The sequence below is a fragment of the Cyprinodon tularosa genome, unplaced genomic scaffold (genome assembly GCF_016077235.1).
Source record: "Cyprinodon tularosa strain WSP-4 unplaced genomic scaffold, ASM1607723v1 ctg120, whole genome shotgun sequence".
NCBI lineage: Eukaryota > Metazoa > Chordata > Actinopteri > Cyprinodontiformes > Cyprinodontidae > Cyprinodon > Cyprinodon tularosa.
In genome coordinates this window covers 176,425-201,710 of record NW_024038004.1, presented here as the reverse complement: position 1 = coordinate 201,710, position 25,286 = coordinate 176,425, and the positions used below count along the sequence as shown (strand labels likewise).

At 36.2% G+C, this 25,286-nt stretch overlaps 3 protein-coding genes across 3 annotated transcripts; 1 reads left to right on the top strand and 2 right to left on the bottom strand.

Annotated features, from left to right (window-relative positions):
• Positions 1 to 2,318: 2,318 nt before the first annotated feature.
• Positions 2,319 to 5,123, bottom strand: psma6a (proteasome 20S subunit alpha 6a). Its single transcript, XM_038272410.1, has 7 exons — positions 4,931 to 5,123; positions 4,168 to 4,262; positions 3,979 to 4,060; positions 3,667 to 3,822; positions 3,350 to 3,528; positions 3,064 to 3,158; positions 2,319 to 2,971 (listed from the first exon to the last, which is right to left on the bottom strand). Exons 1-7 carry the CDS (start codon positions 5,004 to 5,006, stop codon positions 2,914 to 2,916), a joined length of 741 nt encoding a protein of 246 aa, XP_038128338.1. The 5' UTR covers positions 5,007 to 5,123; the 3' UTR covers positions 2,319 to 2,913.
• Positions 5,124 to 6,368: 1,245 nt separating this feature from the next.
• On the bottom strand, positions 6,369 to 18,736 carry LOC119774720 (protein only RNase P catalytic subunit). The gene is made up of 10 exons (XM_038272390.1): positions 18,028 to 18,736; positions 17,649 to 17,787; positions 17,326 to 17,560; positions 16,948 to 17,246; positions 16,816 to 16,863; positions 15,688 to 15,820; positions 8,377 to 8,487; positions 7,346 to 7,494; positions 6,810 to 7,008; positions 6,369 to 6,572 (listed from the first exon to the last, which is right to left on the bottom strand). The coding sequence occupies exons 1-10, from the start codon at positions 18,410 to 18,412 to the stop codon at positions 6,444 to 6,446; spliced, it is 1,827 nt and encodes a 608-aa protein (XP_038128318.1). The 5' UTR covers positions 18,413 to 18,736; the 3' UTR covers positions 6,369 to 6,443.
• Positions 18,737 to 19,176: 440 nt separating this feature from the next.
• On the top strand, positions 19,177 to 23,447 carry ppp2r3c (protein phosphatase 2, regulatory subunit B'', gamma). The gene is made up of 13 exons (XM_038272378.1): positions 19,177 to 19,350; positions 19,444 to 19,568; positions 19,667 to 19,771; positions 20,049 to 20,161; positions 20,682 to 20,779; positions 20,879 to 20,949; positions 21,033 to 21,165; positions 21,682 to 21,737; positions 21,874 to 21,949; positions 22,043 to 22,179; positions 22,689 to 22,826; positions 22,932 to 22,991; positions 23,085 to 23,447. The coding sequence occupies exons 1-13, from the start codon at positions 19,284 to 19,286 to the stop codon at positions 23,277 to 23,279; spliced, it is 1,374 nt and encodes a 457-aa protein (XP_038128306.1). The 5' UTR covers positions 19,177 to 19,283; the 3' UTR covers positions 23,280 to 23,447.
• The last annotated feature ends 1,839 nt before the right edge of the window (positions 23,448 to 25,286 follow it).

Genomic DNA, 25,286 nt, shown 5'->3' with positions numbered 1-25,286 from the left:
CTGATAATTGGTCAAGATTGGAACATAGAATCTATCCACTGTCACTGAAAAAGTAGAAATAATGGCTCGTCACATTAATTTCATGGATTTGCAGCTAAAAGCCTTTCAGAGCATTTTAACGATTCCCCACTAAACATGAGGGACAAGTTATAAATCTAAAAATGCTGAAGTCACAAAAGGCAACATGTAATCAACAGCGCCTGACAGCTCTACAAGGCTATAATTATGCAGGAAATTACCCATGAGCCGTCTTCCTGTCGTCTATGAGTCTGGTCATCTTAATGCCTCCGCCAGAGCGTGACGGCTGAGCTGGCCGTCATTTCTGATCAGACAACCTAGTTTTCATACATGAAAGGAAAAAGGGAAGATTGTTCGACAGCTCACTTCCAGTGAATGAGGAAGTGCATGTCAAGCTTTGACTGTTCCTCATGCACGTGTGAAATAAAAACCCAGATAAGAGGTTTTGGGAATTTTTTTTTTGTCCATGCACAGGGAATGAGGTCAACTGCTATGTCATTTGAATAAGGAAATTTGTTGAGGTTTTTAGGAAATCAACAGGAACAGAACATTTAAGCTGTTCATGACATACCTGTCATGCCACATCATCATGAACAGGTCTAAAAAGGAGGGACCTATACGTCAAATAATTAAATAAGACAAATTTCCCTCATTTACATGCTATTATTTGATTAAAAACTTGTAGAACTATTATTACCTTCAGATTTAGTCTTCAGATGTAATGAGAAAAATGTTTACCTATCCTACTTTTTTCATCACTGCTTCTAGCCATCTGGGTCACAGGTATCCATTTCTGCACAGGTTGTCCAGATAAAAGGCTGAAATGTCCTTGGAGACGTTTTATTACAGAAATGCTGCCATATTTGGAACCACTGAGGTACTGATGACACCTTCTAGGACAAGCTTTGATTATAGGAGAGAATATCTCATAGATCCATACATTTGTATTCAAACAGCAGGCCCAGATTCTGTGAATCAGGGTGTCCTTACTTTAAAACCCCTGTATGTTAACTCATCCCAATTCATCTGTATAAACAGGGCTTTTTTTTTTTTTTACATTTTAACATGTAAACTTGTTTCATTCTGTAATATTTGTCTTAAAGCCATCTTAGTGCTGCCCTCTTTGGGTTGAACATAGTTGATTGCAGTTGAGATGGTTTACACTCCAGCCGATCAGGTTCCACACAGCCTCCCTAAACCATTAGATCTACAACAGATCTACAATATCAGTGGTGTGCATTTAAGTAAAATGTTTGGTACTACTCCATTGATTGTAACTTCACTTTATGATGAACAAGCTGGTTTTAAAAAAAAGGGGGGCTCAAGACAAACACACAGTTAACGTTTATGTCAGAATGAGTGTCCTTTTATAGGCTACCATGGCACTGGAAAGTAAAGGCTAATCTACAAGAAGGACTAAACATAGTCACAGGAGGCACTGGTTTTATAAATTTTATGTATCTCATAAGTGTTTTTTATACCTGAATTTTGCCATCTTTAATTTACATTGTTTTTTAGTTGTATTTACCTTATTTTAATTGTTAAAATACGATTTTCAGGAAACTACATTTTGGTTTGTCTTTTAATACACAGTTGCAAATATTAGAGATTACAATGAGTTACTCATTACTTGAGTAGCTTTTTTACCCTTACTTGAGTAAAAATAAGATAAAGCTGTGTTAGTCTCAATAGAGTACAGTTCCCTGCCCCTTAGACTCTCTTAAAACGGACCACTTTGGCCTTTTTTCTAAATTTTTCAGGTAGTGGGGTAATGATTTCTTTTTCTACATTGGGTTGAGTTACATTTTGCAATATACTTTCCTCAAGAGTAAATGTGTAGCCTTCAATCATAAAAAGCTGAAACACATTTGGTGACATCTCAGACCCTCTCTAAAATTGCTCACTAACAAACCCAGTCTCATCAAAGGTTATTTCCAGTTGTGACAGAAAAATTTTGCTGACATTTTTACAAAAAATTAGTAAATTCTCTGTAGTTACAATAAAATGTCATTTAAAAACTAAACTATTTTGAAGGTGATATGGTTGTTATTACTCCAGTTTGGTGGTGAAAACACAAAAGCAGTGATGCAGAATGCGACACGTGTAACAATATTTGTACAGAAAGGACGTATGTAGATTAAGCACAAACAAAATAATCTCACCCACATGATCACAGCATTGCATTAGTGTTAGGTCCATTGCAGAGATGCACTTACTGCAGTAACCCACTGAATATTTGCACTAAGATTGAATGCAGACGCTGCAATTCAATCTCAGAAAAATTGAGTAATAGTCGAGACTTTGTAGTTAAATAAAAACACTGTATTTAATAGAAGTGCTGCAGCTTACAGAGATGATTGCAGCTGAGGGGATAGAACTGAATAGTGAGTTAGTCCTTGTTGTCCTGAGCAGAGATTGATGAAGATGCAAAGATGATTGTATTGACAGAAAAAATCCTGGAGCTGCTCCAACAGGAAACTCCAGAGATATCCTGAGTAAAAATGAAACCTATGACTGAGAAGTATTGTTCTGCAGCTGTAGTGTTAATTATGTACTGATGTCAAAAAATGAAATTTAACGCATCTGGGGTAGTTTTATGTCACTGGGAGCACCAATCTAAAAGTTCACATTGTCTTTAAAAATGCAGCTGCAGTCAGGGTTGAAAGAGTAAAAAAAAAAAATAGAGGTGGATAAGTGGGGGCTTAGACTATGACCTGCAAGAACAGAGGTTTGTAAAAGGCAGTGCAGCTGACAGAGGAAAAAAAAAACTTAACCCAACCTGCAGCAAAATGTCCTGATTTAATCTTGCTGATTTTAAATCTCCCTGGATTGAGAAGAAAGGAGATTCTCTTATTTTCTCCTTTATTCGGGACTTCAGGGTTTTGTTGTTGATCCTCACTCTTTCTCAGACAAAGCAACAAGGTGAGCATCAATCTCAGACTCTGACAGAATCCTGAAATACAGACACACATTTTAGTTAAGTAAAACAGTAAAAAGTAAAAGCAGAAATTTGATTTAAAAAATTATATCTTTATCTGAACTGACTTAAATGTAGGTTCCTGAGTTGTGACGACTCCCACCTCCAGCTCCGAGGGCTTAAAGTCAATGGACAGAACAGTAGACAAGCAGGAAATAGCCGTCTGGTTCGAAACATAATGGAGAGATTTTAGAAAAGTTTATAGCTTTAAGATGAGACAAAGCTTGAAAACAAATTCTCTCATACCCCTTTTACTGTATTTTTCCTACTTTTATCCAATTTCCAAAACTCTTAAATCTTTTACTTAAAGATTCATACTGCTTGAAACATTTGGTTGTATTGTGTAAGTTTTACCTCTACTGTCTGCTCAAAGGTCCAGTCCGGTTTCTTTTTGATCTTCTTCTCGAGGAAACTGGTGGCTTCAGTCTGTTTGACTCCAGCTGCAGTCGCCTTAAAGCCACAATAGTAGCCAGCTGGATCACATTTATAAAGCTGTGGGCCAAGCTCCTCATCCATGCCGACCACAATCATACCTTCAGGGGGGATGCAAGCTTACATTATAGCATTTCACTTTGTGCAGGCACAATCTAAGCCTCACAACATCATTACAAAAAGGGCGTCTGAGTTTTAAATCTCAGACGGATACCAGTATACACATTGATATTACTTACAACAGCCGAGCGGTCTCATTTCAGCATTTTGTGTGTAGACCTGGGAGATATCGGCGATGCGTTTGCACAGCATGTCCACTGGGACCTCATAGCCGTATTTGTAATTCCAGTTAGCAGCTTCGTAGCGTGCTCTTTGCACCTGAGACCTGCTGTCAGCTGAGAGGATAGAGGAGGCAGACAGTAGTGCAAGATGTAATAATACCTTTTTTTTTGTCTTTGGGATTTTTTTACAAAACAAACAAAAAAATAGTTCTCCCCTATTACAATTATACACTACTTTAAATCCAGATGAAATACATAAGAATTACTTACCAGTCATACCAGTCATGACGCAGCCTATGTTTTCTGTGATCCTAAACAGATGTGTGACAGTGGCAGCATCCAACAACTTGTCCTGACAAACATTAGGGCACAAGTTGCACCAGAGAAAGTGAAATTTCAAACACTTTAAGCAGTTTGGAAGGCAACAGAAGGCAGAAACATGTGGATGCTCATACTTACTGGAACTTTCTTCTGTGTGACGACCACAGCACAGTCCTTCCCTCTGATCCCCACAGAGGTCATTCCTCCCTGATTGATGGCTTTAAAGGCATACTCTAAATAAAAGACAGAATGCAAAAACAATTATCCCAAAGTCAAATCTGTATCCCATTATGTTTTGCTCTGATCATCAAGGAAATTCCCTTATTTTTAACTAAAGGAATTAAACTTTTAACTTATAGCAGTTTTACACAAAGTATGTCTCTAATATCTTTTTTTTAGAAACCTCTTCACGCAAGGATACAGTCTGAGAGGCAGATTATTTTTGCTGCATAAGCACAAAAATAATATATTGTAATGATCCTGTAACTGGCATCATTACAATATATACTAATTAGTAGTAATTATATATATATATATATATATATATATATATATATATATATATATATATACTAATTAGTAGTAATAGTATATATATATATATATATATATATATAGATATACATATATACACACACTGTGTGTGTGTGTGTGTGTGTATATATATATATATTCGAAGACCAATACTATACATATATGCATAGATTCTGTGTGTATACACACACACAGTGTGTGTGTCATATATATATATATATATATATATATATATATATATATATACATATATAAATATATAAAATACACCATATATCTGTTGACTTTATGTGAAGCCTAGTGTCTATGGATGCTAACAGCCTGTTAGCAGGGATGACTGAGCAGCTGTCTTCCTCTCTTTACTCACCGACTTGGTAAAGCCTGCCCTCCGGGGAGAAGATGGTGATGTGGCGGTCGAACCCTGCACTCGACCCCCGAGACATTGTGACAGGGAATCAGTGAGGTGAAATAAAAAGAGAAAGTTAATTGAACTGAAACCAAACGTCCAGGCAAGAGAAACAAAAACATGGAAGAATCTCTGAACCGGAAGTGAAAGGCCGATAAATTCCATATCCGGGTCAAATCGGTCAGAGTTGTAGTTTTTTTAAAAGAATTTGTGTTTTCAGAACTAAAAGTAAAAACTACAGATTTAACAGCTGTTGTCTCTGAGTAGAAGCCTCTTATGGATAAAAAAAAAAAAAATGTAATACTCATGGATAGACATTGTTTCTGCATAAATTTAAAGTGGTGCTATACAAGCAAGCTAGTCCGAATAGTTTTTATAAAACTACAGTTAATTATGAGCTACAACAGAGATTCAACAAATGTGTTAAGTTCAACAATACAAGTAGCTATCTTATAATTATTACAGTAAAATTATCTGATATTTAGTTGTTTTCTGTCGCAAATTTGATTCAGCAAGACAGCAAAAATCAAGAAATTAAAATCTGTGAAAATATTTGCAGCACAACAAGGTAGATAGCCTCTAGCTTGTCTTATTCTGTGCAAAGTTTCTTTGGACACTGCATAAAAAATAAAATCTAAAGAAGTAATTTTTTCTCCCTCAAAATAATTGCATTTTTCTTGAACTTAGGAGGTTGGCGAGACAATTTGACAATAGAACAAGACATTTTACATTTAAAAAAACAAAACAATTGCATTGCCTTATTTCAAGTGCATATTATCAAAATATCTTATTTTAAGAGTAAAAATACTCATTCCATTGGTAGATCATGTTTTTACCTATTGGAATTAAAGGTTAATACACTTAAAGACTTTTTTTTACATATTTCTAGATCATTTTAGGTAGAGATACCTGCTAATCTTTAAATTCAAATTAATTTAATTTTGTCCTAAAGGCTGGATATTTTGTCCCCAGGTAAACGTAAACTAAGATCCCCCACATAAGACTTTTAAAACCTTGCTCCAAAGTACAGCTATGTTGTCTTTGTTGTCCTAACTGGAAACAAAAAAAAAACACTGTATCATCAGCATAGAGTAACATATACATCTGGAACCATAACCAGTTCTCCTACAAGGCAGATCTATACTAAAAAGTTTCCAGAACTGAGCCTTGCAATACACCTGTATTCATTTTTAGAACATTTCTTTTCTTTCTTTTTTTTTCTTATACTTCTAAGTATATCGAAGTATCATTTTTGTTTTTTAGAAATCTAAAAATACTACTGCATCAACTTTACCCCAATAAAGAGATGACGAGTAAAAAGACTTTACAGGAGATGACTGCTCAAATCAATTTTCATGTTTTTAAGTAAAATTTGAACAGCAGAAGTTTAATAACACAATTTACACAAACTGAGTAAAGTTTTATTCACAAGTCCACATTCATATTCACAAATGTTCAAATAAAATATTTTTGTTCATTTGTTTTTTGTTAAACACAGCCACTGTTGTGGTACTTCATAAGTGCTTCTGTCCTCGGTGTCATCGTAGGGAATGTGCCAGCTGTCTGCTGTAGACTGGACAATGGTGTCAAAGGAGGGAATACTCTAAACAAATGCAAAGAGGAAATCAGTCTCAATAATAAATACATTATTTTATTTTTCATTGCAACTTTGTACATTAGCCATTTCCTTTTGATTGATATTATACATATAAAAAAGGAACAAGTATCAACACAGGCTCTTTTAATTATTTCACAGTATGTGCTGATAAGAAATCAACCCAACTTTTAACCTTTAGAACTTTACGTTTTTTCCAGGGGTTGTTACCTCACATCTGCTCACCTGAAATCTTACCCTCCTGCCGGGTGCCACATAGCCAACCACCACTAGTTGATGGCCTCTCTGCCACTTGAAGAAGAGCCGCCTAGTTGCCCCCCCAGGCAGGCAGGCCTTATGGTCCCTCATCAGGTCCCTGCTCACAAACCGGCAATGGTTTCCAGAGTGCAAAGTCGCATACAGCAGGAATGGGTCATCCTCAGATCTAATAAGAAGGTACAAATTAATGCAATGTAAACCAGCAGGAAATACAGAAGTTTTACATACAGTTTTGAGCTAATTAGGAATTTAATTAGGAATTTGACTTATTTTGCTTATTTTAATTGTAAAATTGGAGTGTACATTTTAAACTTCTTTCATGCAGCTTTAATAAGATGATGTATTTCTATTTTGCATAGCTTCTGGGCCAACATAGATGAGAGAATGGTGCTTTCTATTACATTCAAAGCTACCCCTCCATTTCAAAGGCCTGGTCCAAATCAAAGCTTAATCAGAGTAAGTTTAATAATATTTTTTTTTCTTTTATATTGTTGCATTCTCACATGTTATCTGTAAAGAAACAATGGGCTTTCTGCTGGATGAGGCTCATGTTGTGTCTATCCCAGGACCTTGAAGGCCTCAACATGTGTTTTCTCCCCAGCACCAGGACGTTGAGGCCCTGACGCTCAAGCTCCGATACCACTGTCAACAACTGCAACGACACATGAGAGCCTTAAATCAGCACCAATTTGAACAAATTTTTAATATTTAGAGATAGAAAATCCAAAGTGATTCAGAAGCAGTTAAACAATATCATCCCAAGTGGCTAAAAGAGTCCCATAAAATGGCTGTAAAAAGCATGAAAATAAAGTCATTGAACTGCATAAAAAAAAAACAATATATATATATATATAATGTTCATTTTAAGAAGCCGCTCAGCAGAGCTCGGGCCTTTCGACTACTCTCAAACAGTAACACAAAAATAACCCTTCATGAATCAGAGCTTTAAAATTTCAATATCTTTACGTAGCTTTGTTTAGTGACGCCAGCATTCAGCAGAATTCAGCCAATATTTACATTTTTCATTGGTACAGCTCATTTCTGATTGATTTCACGCAGTCATTTGAATAAAAACTCCTGCCTTTGGTCCTAATGTAAATTTCTGTAGCTTTAATTCCCTTCCTTTATTTTCGGTTTCCCAAAAGCTGCAGCAAGATGACTAGATAGGTACACTATCTTATCTGCCTGTACTTTCCTGCCCTGCTGCTACATAATGTATATGAAGACTGTCACACAGAGTAGCAGAGAGAGACAGACACATGTGGGCAGTCAGACAAGTAGGTTTGGTAGATTCAAAATCAGGTATGGGATGGTTTTAGCACACATCTAAGATTGAGGCAGAGCAACACACTGCACGGTTATTCATTGTGAAAGTGGCAGAAAACCCCCATTGAAGGGACGGAAAAAAGTCACTAAAATCTACACTGTAAAACTAAGCTTGTGCACCTGAGAAACAGGAACATATAAAACAGATCCTGTAACGATTTTAGCCGTTAAGAGCATTCTAAAACTAGGAATCTGTTTGGATTCTCACCGTCTCTGACTGCTTGCTTTTGTCCTTGTTGGTGTTTGCAACGTTCAGCCCATCTATGACCAGATCAAAAGCTGGCTTCCTCTTCACAAACACTTTAAAGCGCTCCAACTCCTGAACAGAGCCAAAAATAGACACAAAGCAAAGAGATATGAGGCATGTTCTAAGACTGAAAAAGGAGGTTTAAAAAAAACATAGCCTAGAAAAGTGTTTTAGTGCAAGAAAACAGTTCTTTTATCAATGCAGCTTAAGCTTCAAAAGCCTTAAGAGAAATAAAAAATGTAGGTGTTATCTGATACACAATAGGGATGCAAAAAAAGGCAAGAAAAAAAAAACCTAGAATAGACCACAAAATTAATGAAAGCTATAAAAACCAATTCTCTGAAACCAGAAAGGTTAGTTAAATACTAATTTCGGTATAAAAATATGATAAAAATGGTAGCACTGAGGTTAGCAGCATTCCTACCACTTTGCATGGTTAACTACTTTTTAGTTTAAAATGTCTGGACAATATTAATATTCCAAATTAGGTTTGGTTGCTTTATTGAGCATTCAGAGGCCCCACAGTAAAGTATATTTTAAGTTTAATAGAGCTTCACTGTTGTAATATATAGCAAGAAAAGATGGTTACATAAACTGGTATATATATTAAAACTATAAATTCCTTGTTTCAGCTCAGACAGGGTTACCAAAATTCTTAACGTGTTAAAAGTTGAAATATTAATAGAGATTCTTGAGAGAATTAAAGCCAGAAATGTGCATACAGATGTCTTTGAATAGGGAAAGCCATGTATAGACATGTAAGCCATCAGTAACTTTGTAAGCTACTGATAAGTTAAAAGCAACACTGCAAAGATACAGAAATCAAGGGGATAAACAAAATTATCAGAAGGAGAATTGTGAACCAAAGGACTGTTTTATACTTGCATCCGATTTTTAAATGTCTGAAGGCACAATCTTTATCTGTTCCACCTATTTTAAGCATATTTAGCCTTAGGAATTTAACATAAATCATGATTAAAAGGTAGACTAGTTCTCTGTGTTCTATGTAGAGATGCTGGCTTCCGCTGGGCAGAATATGATATAGCGTGAAATAAGTTCTCCATTTAGTCACTCAGCAAGGAAGAAACCAATTATCCAAAGGCAATTTTAAAAAGCAGAAATACAGTTTACAAATTATCCCACGGACAAAAATCTTAATTTTAATTTAATACATGCCAGACATGTGATGAAACTAAAATGAAAGAGTTTGACCATAATGGCCACTTTGGGATTTGTACGAAAAAGGGGGATGCTCTAGCAGTGAGAAAATAAAAGAGGAAGTGCCTTAACTGGTCAGATGGTTAGATGCTTAGAACAGATCAATATGTGGACGGACCATAATTTTCTACAACTAAATAAAAACAAACTGAGGTAATAATCATCAGACCAAAGGAGGAGAAATCAAGAGTTAGATTACAGCTTTAGCTACTACGCTAGAAAACACTGACTGTGGCCGAAATCTTGGTGTCACAATGGACTCAGACCTGAACCTTCAGAGATGACAGCAGTTACTGTCAGCCTTTTATCACCTAAAGAACATTTCCAAGATTAAAGGATTAATGTCCAAGGAAAAAAAACTCATTCATGTTTTTATCTTTAGTAGAATTGATTACTGCAACTGTGTCTTCATAGATTTGCCTAAAAAGTCCATCAGACTGCGGCAGGTGATCCAAAACGCTGCTGCCCATGTTCTCACTATGACAAAGAAAGTAGAGCACATCAGCCCGGTTCTGAAGTCCTACCACTGGCTCCCTGTAGTTCAGAGAATAGACTTTAAAATCCGTCCGTTTGTCTATAAATCACTGAATGGGTCAGGACCTCAATACATAACAGATTTATTGTCAGTGTATCAACCTCCCGGGCCGCTCAGGTCTTCTAGATCCAGGCTACTCTGTACACCCAGAACTAGAATCAAACATGAAGAAGCAGCATTTAGTTCCTATGCTCCACCTATCTCGAACAAACTCCCGGACGACTGTTAGAGTGCTGAAAGCCTGAGTTTAAGTTAAAGTTTCAAAACCCACTTGTTTAGAGCTGCCTTTGACTGTTAAATATTAACTGCTAACTGAGGCATCGTTAGTTTAAGCCGTTTTAATAATTTTTTTGCTACCTACATGTACATGTTTTTATTTGCTTTGCCTCAGTTTTTAATACTTCTATTTTATCGTCTAATTCATGTAAAGCACTTTGGATTAACTATATTGGGTTTTACAAAAGAACTTGCCTTCCCTTGCATTTAAGCTCTGGTACGTCATTAAACTGTGTATTTTTGAATTGATCTCTGGTCAAAGAATGTTATTTAATACAACTACCCACCAGATTCTACACTGACTTGCTAAACCTTTTGAGTCTTACGACCCATCTTTACTATAAGAAAATCTTTATTTGATCTTTATTTTTCAGCAGAATTATTTTTAAACCCAGTAATAAAACATTGAACCACAATCAGGAAGAGGGTTCATCATAGATAACTAAATATGGTAAGTAAGACTATCAGTCACTGCTTAAAAAGAGGACTTGGAGGAAAAAGTTATGCTTGATTTGACTTTTTTCCATCTCTCATAATGTAATTAATTATTTGGACCAACTAAAGCTTTAGAATCAGTGTTTTGGCCTGGCAAAGTGGTGTTTTGTCAGGTATAGGTTGGTAACGTGGATGTTTAGCAGAGATAACAAGATGAAGGAGAAACAGGAAGAACCCAGAACACCCCTATAATCTTTCCTTCGCAGTTAAAAACCCTGAGCTCTTGAATTGTTTAGAATAAACAACCAAAGAACAACATAACCTTTTATGAACATGAACAAATTCTTAAAGTGGCGCTATGTTCTATGCATTTATGAAGTTTATTTAATATGCAACCCCCTGAAACATTACTTAATTTATCTGAACCTTTCTTCTCCATTTCACTCTGCATTATTAATTATTCACAGCACAACATGTGATAAAAATGTGCGTCTAAATGAGCTTTTCCGATAAGTCAAATGATTTACTGACAGATTTTCTCTCTGAATAGATTAGGGTTTTTTTTTTTGTTTCTTTTTTACTGTCTTTCATTTTTTTGCCGATGGCTATGTTTACTATCCAAAGCAAAAAGCTTGAACTGCAGCAGCAGAAATCGAGTGGTATAGCGAGAAGGGAACTGAAAACATGCAGAGAAAGACGGTAAAGTTTTCCAACAGCAATAGCTTCAAGGGTTTGTTCATTCATTTACTCCAGAAATGAATCTGGATTCCACCTGCAGGATCACTCGTCCATTGATCGGAAAAATCACTTATAATATTACATGCAGTCATGTTTAAGATCATTAATGCAGTTCTGTGCAAGGATAGGAAAAATGCATCTGGTTTTCTTGTCGATGTCTCTAATGTTGCTCTGCAGCTTCGTACCATTGCAGGAAAGTTACACCAAAGCTCAGAATAGAGCTCCAGCATGACAACGTTCTCGGTGCTTTCACTTTTAGATAGCAGCGATATGGAAATAGGGCTTCTGTGAATTCCCCTGGACCTGAAACTTGAAAATGTTTGCACAGTATGATTAACATTCAGTCCCAAACGATGCCCTAAAAATGCAAAAAAAAACTTTTTGGTTGTGAAATGTGGAAAAAAACAACTTTTGGAGATGGCTTTTGAGTTTAGCGGCTCTATGTTTTTTTTAATAGTCAATTTAAATAATACCAACTGCTGCTAAAGAGGTGCTGCCAGTTGAAATAACATTGTAGGTTGGAGTGACCACAAAGGTCGGGGGTTTGAGACTTAAGACTGTTACTGTCCCACTGAGGGACGATAAGTTCTAAAAGGAACAAGTTTTAGATTTGTAGTTTATTCCTAACCTTTATTTTATTTAGTAACCACTGCTTATTTTACAATAACATATAATTCAAAGTTTACAAACTTAGAACCAAAACTGAAATGATTAAGTTGAATTTCTAAGCCAAACATTTTGTGGAAGTTTGTTGCCTTAAAATTCAGATTTTTGCAAACCTTTCCTTTTTTTTATTTTGAGTTTTTGTACAGTGAATATGCTTAGCTTTACCAGTGAGTGTTTGCTCACTGGATGCTGAGACAAAGACTATCATTGAAGGAAAAGAGTAAAAGAAAAGCCTAGAGCAAACAAAGAAGGAAGAGAAAGATAGAAACAAAGTCCAGTGTAATTATCCAGGGACTTTCCAAAGCTGATATCTGAGACTGGCTCATTGTGCTGATGTGGATAATACTGCTGCTTAAAACACACACTCCTACATCCGTATACACAGGCTTGAGCTTACATTACCATTAAAGTGCACTGTTATCACAATTTTCTAAAAAAACAAACAAAACAAAAAAACAGCACCAGTGACTCAGAGCTGCAGAATATACATTTTAGCTGATTGAGGCTCTGCTCTTATTCTAACATAGAACAAACTTACATTATTAGTCAACAGAAAAGGAACATCCTGGTTAAAATTTGTTTTAATAATGTTGCATTTCATGCAAGAATCAGCCTTTTTACACTCTGCGGTCAGTCTTCATGTTCCTTCCTTTAGTGAGTTTCAGCTCGTAGATGCTGTATTGAGATTTTTGTTGTTTTTCTTGCATCAAACATGCATTTTAGAATGATGTCAGAACAGTTTTAAAAATTATTCGTTGGACGGTAAAACATTTTTGGGCGACTAAAAAAGTTTTTTTTATAAAACGTAGCCAGCCTTTGGCCTTTGCTGAGTTTCTTTAAAAGAAAACCTTCTGTCTCCCCACCCTACCTTACAACAGAGAAACAAAGAGTATGGCACATTGTTTTGGCCTTAACCTGATACTTGATGAACACCTTTCTTCAGTTGGTGTGACTTTCATGCAATTTTTTATTTTTTTTGCCTCTTTTAATGATCACCGTTTTTATTGTGTTTCTATAAATTCTAATTTACTCAAAACTCTCTATACCTTTCTTCTCAAGGATATAAAATCTTTTGACAAGCAGATCCCAGTTTCTTTCTAGGGTCTGTGCAGCAAGATGCAACTAAACGAAAGCTGAACAAATGAAAGAAGCTTCAAATGATCATAGGTGTGTACTCAGTTCTAATCTGAGCATTTATCTGGCATCTCTCATTTTATCTTACTAAAACCCGACCCTTTAACAGGAATGTGAGGACTTTTAATGGCAGTTTTCATTTCAGATTCTTCCTGTGCATAGACTCAAACTCACTGCGGATCCAGACATTTGAATTGAGAAAGCTTCCTGGAGAGGTGGCAAAACGTCTTCAAATCTTGGAAACTAAGTCCAGTGGATATTTTTTTGAATTTTTACGGAATGACTATGACCTGGATGACTGAGAACCTTCATCAGCATATTCTTCCTCTTTTTCATTCATTGAAAGTAAATTTCTGAAAAATTCCAGTACTAAGAACAGCTTCACAATGATGTTTTCACTGTACCATTGCAGTGTATTTGGAAAGGATTTAATCTGAATGACTCACACTTTGAATATGCTGAGCTTTCACAATATATATATATACTTATTTCTCGTGGACTCATGAATGTCAGTCTTATTTTGTAATCATGCAAACTATATAATTTTCATTTTATGTAAATGTTTTTGCTGTACTCGCCTAATTTTCCAATGAATTTCCACCAAAAGGAAGCGTAATACAAACCGATATATTTATTTTTTGCTGTAACCTGGTATGATAACATGCATGCCTTCAAGGAAGGATGTTGGAAACTATAAAATTGAAATTTGTTTTAATTTATGCTTGTTAACCAGCAACGTTGGGGGGCGGGGGGTGAGCTCTTAGAACAATATACATTTGTTTTTTTTTACTAAACCTTTGACATTTTAAAAAAATAGAAAATAATACAATTTTTAAATCCAGTTTTATGGTTAAACCAGGAGTTTTTAAGGAACATCCTCTTTTTTACCTTCATCTATAATGCTAGTTCTAAATTAAATAATTATTAAAGAAAATAATGTTATGCAGATTTTTTTTTGTATAAATCTTCAGCTGTCCTGAATCCTAACTAGGCAATAATAAAAAAATACCTTTAATGTCCCACGATGGGGAAATTCTGGTGTTTACAGCAGCAAAAAGATTATAGAAACTATTGGGTAAACCCTCACTTAAAATGTTTAAAATGTCCTTTAAAGACCGGATTTTAACTTTTGCAAAATGCTGAGGTTTTAAAGTTAGAAGCGACCAATTACAAACAGTTACTTAAGACCAAAAAAAACATTATTTGCCTCATGCTAATCTAAAAGGCTACTGATAAAGGATATATATTTGATTTATAACACTGATATAAAAATTATGTCCTGTACTTCCAGGGAAATGTTTTTTGCTGCCAGTTCCATCACGCTTAATCCTCAAAATAAAAAGCTGTTTTTTTTTTCCTTTTCCAATTTTACAGAGTAAAACAACATCGTAAAAAGCCCATGTATGCCTCAATCATAAAAAAAACTAGCCAAATTCAGCGACCTCCTGCTGTCTAACCTCTCAGGTTTATTTTATGCAACATAGGATAAAATGTGGTGTATATCAGTTTAATCAATTTAACTGTTATTCATGGCTACTCACTATATACATCTTCAAGCATTTCCATCATACGCATAGAATCTGTTCTTTTTACATTTATATAAAAAAAAGCTGTTTTAAACCTAAAGCTTTGAGGTTGGGTCCAGCAATGGAGCTTTTTTTCTTCGGTACCTTGAGCCAAATATGAAAGTGAAACCCAGCACAGAAAAAGAGCTAAAGAGGTAAATGCCAACTTCAGGTGTTAAACTGTCTGTTGTATCTGTGTGTCAATGATGCCCTCTAGCAGACGCATGAGACATCTGACAGCTTACTTCTACTTGCAAGCATAGACCTGCGCACAGCTGGAAGTTTCTCTTTCCTTTTTTATGATACGAAACTTACTTGAAACATAAATAGAGGCTGTTGTCGAGAAAAAAATAGTCTCTTAGTCTTGTCAAATGTAAATTGACCAAAACTGAGCGTCTCTGCTATTTTGTTAAATTGCAGTTATATTGCAAATCCAATTATTTGCCCAGACCAAACAATACCATTAAAAATCTGTAGAGTATTAATTAAACCTTAATGAAACAATCAGAGACTGTGGGGAACATAGATCTGTCTCCAGATCATAGAAGGGAGAATCGTTTAGCCTACAGGGTATGTAATCTGTAGGTAGGTAAAAAAATAGGTCCCTGTAAGATAATCAAAAAATTGATAACGTAATGTTACACAAAAATGTATTACATCACTTATTTATGTATTTAAATACCCTGTTTTTGTGTTAATGCGTACCTCAGGAGTGGTCTTGTTGAATACATCTTGCCCCTGAATGATATCAGCCATGACTCTGTCCTTTAGTTTCTGATACTCCTCGGCACTCAGCTGGATAGACTCCAGTTCTGACCCACAACGACTGCACAAACCCCTGAAATAAAAAAAAAAATATATATATATATATATATATATATATATATATATATATATATATTCAAAAGTTTGGGGTCACATTGAAATGTCCTTATTTTTGAAGGAAAAGCACTGTACTTTTCAATAAAGATAAGAAATTGAAGATTTCCTACAAAGGTGTGTACTACTCCTTTCAGAGGACAGCACAAACAGGCTCTAACCAGAGTAGAAAAAGAAGTGGGAGGCCACGTTGCACAACTGAGCAAGAAGATAATTACATTAGAGTCCCTAGTTTGAGAAACAGACATCTTACAGGTCCCCAACTGGCATCTTCATTAAAGAGTACCCGCAGTAGCCTGATTGTGCTGTCCTCTGAAGGGAGTAGTACACAACGTTGTAGGAAATCTTCAATTTCTTAGCAATTTCTCGCATGGAATAGCCTTCATTTCTAAGAACAAGAATAGACTGTCGAGTTTCAGATGAAAGTTCTCTTTTTCTGGCCATTTTGAGCGTTTAATTGACCCCACAAGTGTGATGCTCCAGAAACTCAATATGCTCAAAGGAAGGTCAGTTTTGTAGCTTCTATAACGAGCTAAACTGTTTTCAGATGTGTGAACATGATTGGACAATGGTTTTCTAATCATCAATTAGCCTTCTGAGCCAAAGAGCAAACACATTGTACCATTAGAACACTGGAGTGATAGTTGCTGGAAATGGGCCTCTATACACTTATGTCGATATTGCATCAAAAACCAGACAATTGCAGCTAGAATAGCCATTAACAACATTAGCAATGTATAGAGTGTATTTCTTTAAAGTTAAGACTAGTTAAAAGTTATCTTCATTGAAAAATACAGTGCTTTTCCTTCAAAAATAAGGAAATTTCAATGTGACCCCAAAGTTTTCAACTGTAGTGTATATATATATATATATATATATATATATATATATATATATATATATCCCTTCAACAAATTGTAGAGGACATCACAAACAAGTAAATACTATCTTTACTTTGGAGTAACACTGCTCCAGTCTGCTGTCCATTTCTCATCGTTAAGGCTGAAAAAACAGACACAAAACAGAGAACAGAGAAGAAAAGTTGCGATAAAATTTTAATGGAGCTTCAATGCAGCTTTTCTGTACCTCTCAAACCAGTTCTTTATCCTGTTGACGACAGTCTGCTGAGGATAGATCTGGTTGTTCCTCATGTACATCAGGATTCCCAGCAGCTTCTCATGCTGCTCTGACTCACTCATGACTGCCATTTCTTTTCCCCCCTCGATCTGCTTCACCCCAGTAAAAAGAACATCCCAGGTCTCCTGATGAGGACTCAATCCCTTTTCAATTAATTCATCGTACAGACCCCAGGCAGTTGTTGCATCCCTGTGATGAACTGATGCCGCAATAACATCACCATAATTCCGTGGTGACGGTGTGAAAACCTTAAAAAATAAGAGTTAAACATCAATTAGGGAAGAATCCGTGCCATGTACTCTCCTTAACAACCATGTACTTCTTCACCTTCTTGACCTCTTGCAGGATCTCTATGGCTTCCTTCCACCTTGCAGTCCGGCTGAAGGACTTTATAAAAAGGCTTGAGGCCCCTGTGTCCAGGGACGGGAAACTTCCACGCATGATTCTGTAGACGTCAAACACCTCATCGTCGTGGCCACCGCTCTCACACAGTTTCAGGTAGCGAAGCAGCAGCTCATAGGACAGCGTGCCCACTTCCACCGCCACAAAACTCAGCAAGGACCTAAGAGAGAGAAGAACTTTGCTTTGTTAATATGTTTACTACAAACACCAAAATAATTCTGTTTGAGAAAAGGACTAAATTGTCTTACTTTGCGATGTTCAGCTCCGATCCAGAAGCAATCAAAGTGCTCATCATCCGGATGTCAAAACGTTCTGGGTTTCCAAAAGATTCCTTCAGTTTCTTCCACTCAGCAGGAGGCAGAGGCCGTTCAGGAGCCTGAAGCTTACCTATGATATAAAGCATTTTTGTCATATTTTGTGCAGCCCTAATGGACAGCTATTGTTAGGTCATTCCACAACTTTACAGTATACACATCACCCAGTTTGGTGCAGGCTAAAGATATTTGCATTAAACTCTTGTTCAATAAAAAGATAAACCTTTCTTGTGTTGTGAAGATATATCTCTCAAATGGATTTTCCCCACTGTAGGTATTTGGATTTCTTCTCCACATTCGAAGACCTTCCTACCTGTTCTTGTAGCTGTCCTGCATCCATCCTCCCCTCCCTGTTGCTCCTCTTCCTCAGAGACTGGTGGTGCTTTCTGCCTCATCAGTTCTGCTGTCCTCTTTGCCGTCCCGGCGGCAAAAACAGATTTGGGGAAGGAGTTCTGCCACAGCTTTTTGGAGTTACTACTTGTTCCATTCTCTGTGACCTGCCTATTATTTCTGTTTGCTATTCTAGTCTGTCCAGTACTGTTTCTGTCCACTTGTTCTCCCCCAAGGTTTGGTTTAATATCCTTTGTGCATAAAAAACGTGCTGTTGAAGTCAGCTGAGGTGACATGAAACAGATTCTGACTTTTAATAAAAAGACAGAACCCATGTTTGGATGTGTAAATCTAAAAAATATCCCCATGTACCTGAAGCGACAAAAGTCTTTGACAAATATTAGTATTTGTACTATATAATGAGCCTATTAGTATACAAGTATTTTCTACACAAGAATTGTGCATTCTGTAGGGATCATTGCTTAGCAAAATAGCCTGCCTGTTGCAAACCGACTTCACGGCTTACAAATACCGTGGACAGCTTAAACTAGAGTCAAAGATGTTTAGAAATAACTATTTATTTATAAATATAACTCACAACAAAGAAAAAATGTCCAAAAGTTGAAACAGTTCAAGCTGTGCTCAACTAAAGGCATGATTTCCAGGACGCATAATGTTGAGGTCATCAAGAAAAGACGGGCTTCTAATGCTGCATTCAAGGTACCTCGGAAAAAGATTTCGTTCAATCAACTTCAAGAATTTGTTCAAGGAATATCTCTTGAAAATTATAAATGTTAACTCTGAAACGTTTTATTTGTTGAGAAGTATAAACTAGAGAGTCAGATGTCTAAAATGTGTGGAACAGTTGAAAGTGTCAACATTTTTCTGAATAAGAAGCTGGAAATTCCTTAAAAATTAGATTGAACACAAACCACACTTTGGGGGTATTTTCAAAATAACAGCAACGATGCAAGAAAATAGTATTTATTACGAAATAAGTACAAAAAATAATCAATAAACATTTTATTAACTTATTTATAATTATTTACGAATCTACAACGTGTTAATATAAACCTTTTAATGGACTTCACAGATGTCCCACTTTTATTATGAAAGTAGAATTTCACCGGAAGTGTCAGTTGAAACCGGTTTTGTTTTTTATTTGCGTATTTCTCTAGCTAGTAGCATTTACTGTTTTCAATAAAAAAAAACGGATTTAGTTTAGTTTTATCGGCCAGAATGGCTAAAGGGGAAGAGACGCATTGGTCGGATGTTCTGAAAAGGAGGCTGGGCGGCCATAAAAAGGGTCAGAAAAATTAAAAGCTTAAAAAGTTTAAAGAGTAAGGTTGAAGCGGTTTTGATTATTTGTTTCTGTTTTATCCTATCCTCTCTTAAATAGACGAGAGGGACGAAGAGGAAAAGAAAGCAGAAGAAACTGAACTTTTTACCAAATATTACACGGAATGGAGAAGCGGAGTGGAGACAGATGAATCCTACAAGACTATTCCACGGTTCTATTACAAGGTAACTCATTCAAAATGAAAACAACAACAACATAGGTTAGACTTGAAGTATTGGCAATGGTCATAAAAAAGATTTTGATTAGTGATTATGTTGTGAAGCTTCCAGCAGAAGATGAAGTTCTCCTACAGAAACTGAGAGAAGAATCCAGGGCTGTCTTCCTGCAGAGGAAAAGCAGAGAGCTGCTAGATAATGAAGAACTGCAGGTCAATCATCCATTACATCATTCTTTCCATCCATCTATCTATTGATCTGTACAAACACCCATCTATCCTGTCTAACTACTGTTGAAATATCTGGCCTATCTGTGGAATTTATTCCTTTAAAAAAAGACAAAAATGTCAGGATTCAGGTTATTTTAATTTAGAAGAGTATAGCACTTTGATCTGAAAAAATATATACTAGATCCTAGCTCAAAACTCACTCGTTTCTGTGGTCCTCTTTTTATGTGTCCTCTTTTTCATTTGTTCTTTCCTTTGATAGAATTTGTGGTTCCTTCTTGATAAACATCAAGTCCCACCAGTAAATGGAGATGAAGCGATGATCAACTACGAAGCCTTCCTTCAGGTTGGAGAAAAGGCGGGACCAAAGTGCAGGTAGGTCTGCTGAATTTAAAACTGTTTCTCTTTGTATCAAAGCTGGAAGTGAGACCAGCTTTTAGTCACTTTAACACTTGATGTGCTCAAATAACTAGCAAGTCAGCCACTAGTTATCTGAGTTATCTACAAATTAGAAAAAAAAAAAAAAAACTCTGGCTAAATCCCAATGATTTCCCAGGCCATAAGGTAATTTATACTCTCTTCACCCAATTCTCCAGTCTTCTACTCGTGGAAACAGTTCAAAGATATCCAAAGCTATTTGTGTGTGATAGAGTATCCCAGCTTGTTTCTGAACTTAAGTTCATTTTATTCAAGGTCTCATTCATTTTATAATTGACCCAAATACAGTCATATAATAATTTAGTTTATACATGTAAATCTAGTTGTTGTCTTATTGGTCAGATATAAATGCTTGCAAGATATAGAAAACAGTTTTGTTACTAAGTCGAAATATTCCAGATTTTAAAGGACTCTAATTATCAGATTCTACATGTTTAATTTGTTTTTTCTCCTATAGGAATTTTTTTACAGCAAGAGTGTACGCCAAGTTGCTTAACAATGACCCATACGGCCGCATATCCATCATGCAGTTCTTTAACTACGTCATGAGGAAAGGTTAGGATGTCCTTTTTGCTTTTTCGTTTTCAGGTTTAAATGAAAGCGATTACCATCTAGTTTGTGGTTGCTGCTCATGTCTGTTTTTTTTTTTTCTAGTTTGGTTGCATCAAACCCGAATAGGTCTGAGTCTGTATGATGTTGCTGGACAAGGCTACCTCAGAGAGTCTGTAGGTCCTATTTCCACTTTAGGTGAATATAAATGCTATTTTCCTCTTTTAAAAATGGCATTGATGTTTCTCTGTGTGTGTAGGATCTAGAGAACTACATCTTGGAACTGATCCCCACTCTGCCCCAGCTAGATGGACTGGAGAAGTCCTTCTACTCTTTCTACGTCTGCACAGCTGTTCGCAAATTTTTTTTCTTTCTCGACCCACTTCGCACCGGTAAGTCTAAACTTGACTCTGATCTGCTGCTGTTTTAACTTAGGAATTAAGAGAATGCAGCTATGTGCTTATGCAGAAATCTGCAGCTGTACTTGAAAGCTTACATACCCTCCGAATAAAGAAAATGATAAATTTACACTAGTAATTCATATAATACAAAACTATAGAAAGTAATAATACATGAAAATGTACTAAATCATAATTTAGTAAAATAAAATATAGATTTTTTTTATTTTTATATAATTCTAAAAAACAAACCGTTGCAGAACAATTAAAGCACATTTCTCATGAACAGGGAACGTATCAACCAGGTGCAAAGCGAACATTTCATGAATTACTTTTGACAATTTATTTTACTGGCAGCTGATTTTTTTCTTTACTGTCTTTAATGGAAGAGTATGTAAACATTCAATCACAACTATATAATGAGCCTAAAGCTCTCATCTTGATCGCATCATTGAGATTAATCATGTGCATAATTCAGTGTAGTGAAAAATGCAATATTTCCTTTAACAGGGAAAATAAAAATCCAGGATATCTTGGCTTGCAGTTTTCTGGATGATTTGTTAGAGGTATGATTATTTCCTTCTCATGTCTCCCTGTGATTGCTAAATGGTATCTAAAAAATGTAATTAAAGATACTAAACCATAACCTCCTGAAGGTATTCAGTCTTCTGTTCCTGTTTTTTTTTTTCTCCTCTATGCTAGTTGAGAGATGAGGAGTTGTCTAAAGAAAGCCAGGAGTCCAACTGGTTCTCTGCGCCGTCCGCTCTCAGAGTCTACGGTGAGAAAAGGCTCCAGCGTCTTAGTGTCGCTGTTTGTTCAGGTGATCCTGTTTTTGTTTAATCTAGTTTTTGTTTTGTGTGCATGTTAACAGGCCAGTACCTGAACCTGGACAAAGATCACAATGGCATGTTGAGCAAAGAAGAGTTGTCCCGCTACGGCACGGCCACTCTCACTTCAGTCTTCCTCGACAGAGTGTTTCAGGAGTGTCTCACCTACGACGGAGAAATGGTACAACATTGGGCATGGAGATGATTCCTGAAACACCAGCACTGTTGGAAATACTGTGTAACAATAGAATGTTTTAATAATTTATTGATCTTCTCAGTCTATATATCTATATATAAAACAAGATCAAGCTTTAGCTCCTTACTGAGGGGATGTACTGTAAGGGGATGTGCTAACTGTGCTACTCAAATGGTGTAAATTGTGCACTCCATACTTGTCCCTCTGTTTTAGACAGTCCTTAAACCCTGTTTTTTTTTTTGTTTTTTTTTTGAGATTTATCTCTTTCCCATGTTATTTCACCACTAATAAGAATAACATTGAATAAGTACTCACAAAGTCTAAAAGATAAATACGCCAATCAAAGCCTTACAGCAACCTGGGATCGGTCACAAATGTTCTTATCAGTGCATCTTCAGTTGTGCCTTTTTAATTCTGAACGGTGCTCTACAGCCAGATTAGCTCACTTCGATATTTGCCTGAACGTTGTGTACTCACTTCTCTTCTGTCTCCAGGACTATAAGACCTATCTGGACTTTGTGCTGGCTCTGGAAAATCGGAAGGAGCCTGCAGCATTACAGTATATTTTTAAACTTCTGGACATGGAGAATCAGGGTTATCTCAACGTCTTCTCCCTCAACTACTTTTTTAGGGTAAGACACACATGACAAGAAAGTTTGAAAAATAAAATAAATTCTAATCCTTGATACTTGTTTTTTTACTTCTGGTTTATTGTTTTGTTTTTTTTCTTCCCTCAGGCCATTCAGGAGCAGATGAAGCTGCACAGCCAGGAGCCTGTTTCTTTCCAGGATGTGAAGGTAATGCAAGCACAGAAATATTTTTGGGGCTTTAACAATGACCATTGCAGCAAATTTGATATGATTTCCTCTTTCAAACGCTGCTTTAAACAGGATGAAATCTTTGACATGGTGAAGCCCAAAGATCCATACAAGATCACCCTCCAGGATTTGGTGAATAGCTGCCAGGGAGACACAGTGGTCAGCATCCTGATCGACCTCAACGGGTTCTGGACCTACGAGAACAGAGAGATGCTGGTCACCAACGACGACAGCAGCAGCAATACGGCGGACTTTGAAGACACTTGAAGAAGATCCTGATGCATCTGAGAACAGGAGGACGGGAGTGGCTCGATTTAAAAAGTGATTGTATATAGAAAGTATGACTTGGACTCAAATCTAACTTGTAGACACTATAGTGATGTTTGCTACCTTCATCTAAAATAAAGATTTTTCATTTACACTGCAGAAACATTACCTGCTGGTTTGCTTGTTTATGATTTTTTTCTTTTAAGCTCAGTTGTAAACAAAGTATTGATCAAGTCAGACATTTCTCTTCACTCATCAAACATATTAATGTCAGATTTATTTTAAACTTTTAACAATCTCATCAAACACTTTATATGGGAAAGATTCCTCTATTATTTTGGCTCATATTTTCATGATGGCCTCACTCGTTGCTGGAGAGCTGTATGCTGCATACAATGTGAATCTACTGTCATTTAAGTCACACTTAGTGGAGTTTCATCCTGCTGGAAGTCACCATCAGATCTGTAATCAGGACTGTTTAATTCAAGCAATGCTCAATTGTTATTTGTTTAGCATAAACACAGCGTATAAAACATTTGATTTATAGCAGAGTACATATATAACTTCTTATGTTGTTTACTACAGCTAAAAATCAAGACTATCAGATGATGCATTTTAAATCTTATTGTCTAATTTTTGAGTCAGTGTGAATTGTAATCCTAGTTTTCTACTGTTAGACATGTTTAGTGTGGTTGCTTCAGCAGCCTATCTGCTTCAGGTTTGATTTCTTGATATGTGCTTAGAGATGGCTTCAAAGAAGCTTAAGTTGTTTTTTTGTTTGTTTTTTCCCATGTTTTTATTGTCATTACACTGTCACAAGTACAGAACAACGAAATTCACTCTGCATTTTCTGTAGGGATGCACTGATAAATGAACATCTAGACCAATATTAATGTTGCACTTTTGGTCGAAAACCAAAATTAACTGATGATAAATACTTTAATGTTACATTTGATATTGTTTTTCATTGTGGACACTGTAAGAATCTGCCCACAGAGTGCTGACATTACTGACGTGCTTCAGTTGAACGGCCACTGTTTACATCACACTGTCCAATGACCGGTCCACTTCCCTTCTCCTGAAAAAAAAACAGCACCTGAAGTAGAATTTAAGATAAAAGTAGTCATTGGTTGTTAATATCACCCCATGTTTACTTATTGGACCAACCATTGGTGATAAGGCTTCTATATGGTGCATCAATTGTTTTTTTGTAAACCTTAAAGGTTATTATTAATAAAATCCAGCAAGTCAGTAATTTTCTAAACTGACAATCAACATTTAGTGTCACTTAACCCATTTTCCCTCATTCTGATGTTTGGTTTCAACTTCAACGAGTAGTTATATGATGTTTATATTATGTCTGGAGATTAGCTAATTCTCTGGTTGCGTTTAGCAAATCATGTAGAGGATGGTGAGCATTTTTGTGAAGGTGCAAATTAAAGATTTATAACCCAAAGAACTTTAAACCTGCTTTCCACCACGGTGCTGGGAACATGATGCCTTTTCCACTGCCAGCATTACTAGTGTATTGCACTACCAAGGCAGAATGATGGGAATTCTCCGAACTTGCAACAAATCAGTGGAGATTGCTGAAACATTTGTTTTCAAATCAAAGACAGATCCCAGTGTTGAACCTGACTGCAAATGTTCCTTACCGTTTAGTTGTTTTTTTGTGCCTGGAAGTGATCTGGCTCAATAAACACTGGAATTATGCAGCCAGAATTAAACCATTAAAGGGCTGCAAAATGTGGTCAGGGTGCAACTTCTAAAGGGGCATCTATACAAGTATCTGGGGAGGTGTATTTATTTACACCTGTATTTCTAGTTTTGACAATGGTCAACATTCACAAAAATATGTAATTTGCCCTCCCGAGTCAAGGTTTGTTTACAATGAAAGAACGGTCTGAATAAATGATACGAAACACTAGATTGTCACAATTATTTTATCCTACTAAATCATGTCAACATGAATAAAACAAAACACCCTTGTTTGTTACTAGAAATGTA

Excerpts from the sequence above, each read along its gene's own strand:
- psma6a (XM_038272410.1), bottom strand. The coding sequence starts at position 5,006 with ATGTCTCGGGGGTCGAGTGCAGGGTTCGACCGCCACATCACCATCTTC. Across the intron at positions 3,823-3,978 it reads CGTCATGACTGGTATGACTG|CTGACAGCAGGTCTCAGGTG; the intron begins GTAAGTAATTCT and ends CTATCCTCTCAG. Across the intron at positions 3,159-3,349 it reads CCTTTGAGCAGACAGTAGAG|ACGGCTATTTCCTGCTTGTC; the intron begins GTAAAACTTACA and ends GTTTCGAACCAG.
- LOC119774720 (XM_038272390.1), bottom strand. The coding sequence starts at position 18,412 with ATGGGGATATTTTTTAGATTTACACATCCAAACATGGGTTCTGTCTTT. Across the intron at positions 8,488-15,687 it reads TCAACAAGACCACTCCTGAG|GAGTTGGAGCGCTTTAAAGT; the intron begins GTACGCATTAAC and ends GGCTCTGTTCAG. Across the intron at positions 7,495-8,376 it reads AAAGCAAGCAGTCAGAGACG|TTGTTGACAGTGGTATCGGA; the intron begins GTGAGAATCCAA and ends GTGTCGTTGCAG.
- ppp2r3c (XM_038272378.1), top strand. The coding sequence starts at position 19,284 with ATGGCTAAAGGGGAAGAGACGCATTGGTCGGATGTTCTGAAAAGGAGG. Across the intron at positions 20,780-20,878 it reads TAACTACGTCATGAGGAAAG|TTTGGTTGCATCAAACCCGA; the intron begins GTTAGGATGTCC and ends TTTTTTTTCTAG. Across the intron at positions 22,180-22,688 it reads TCACCTACGACGGAGAAATG|GACTATAAGACCTATCTGGA; the intron begins GTACAACATTGG and ends TTCTGTCTCCAG.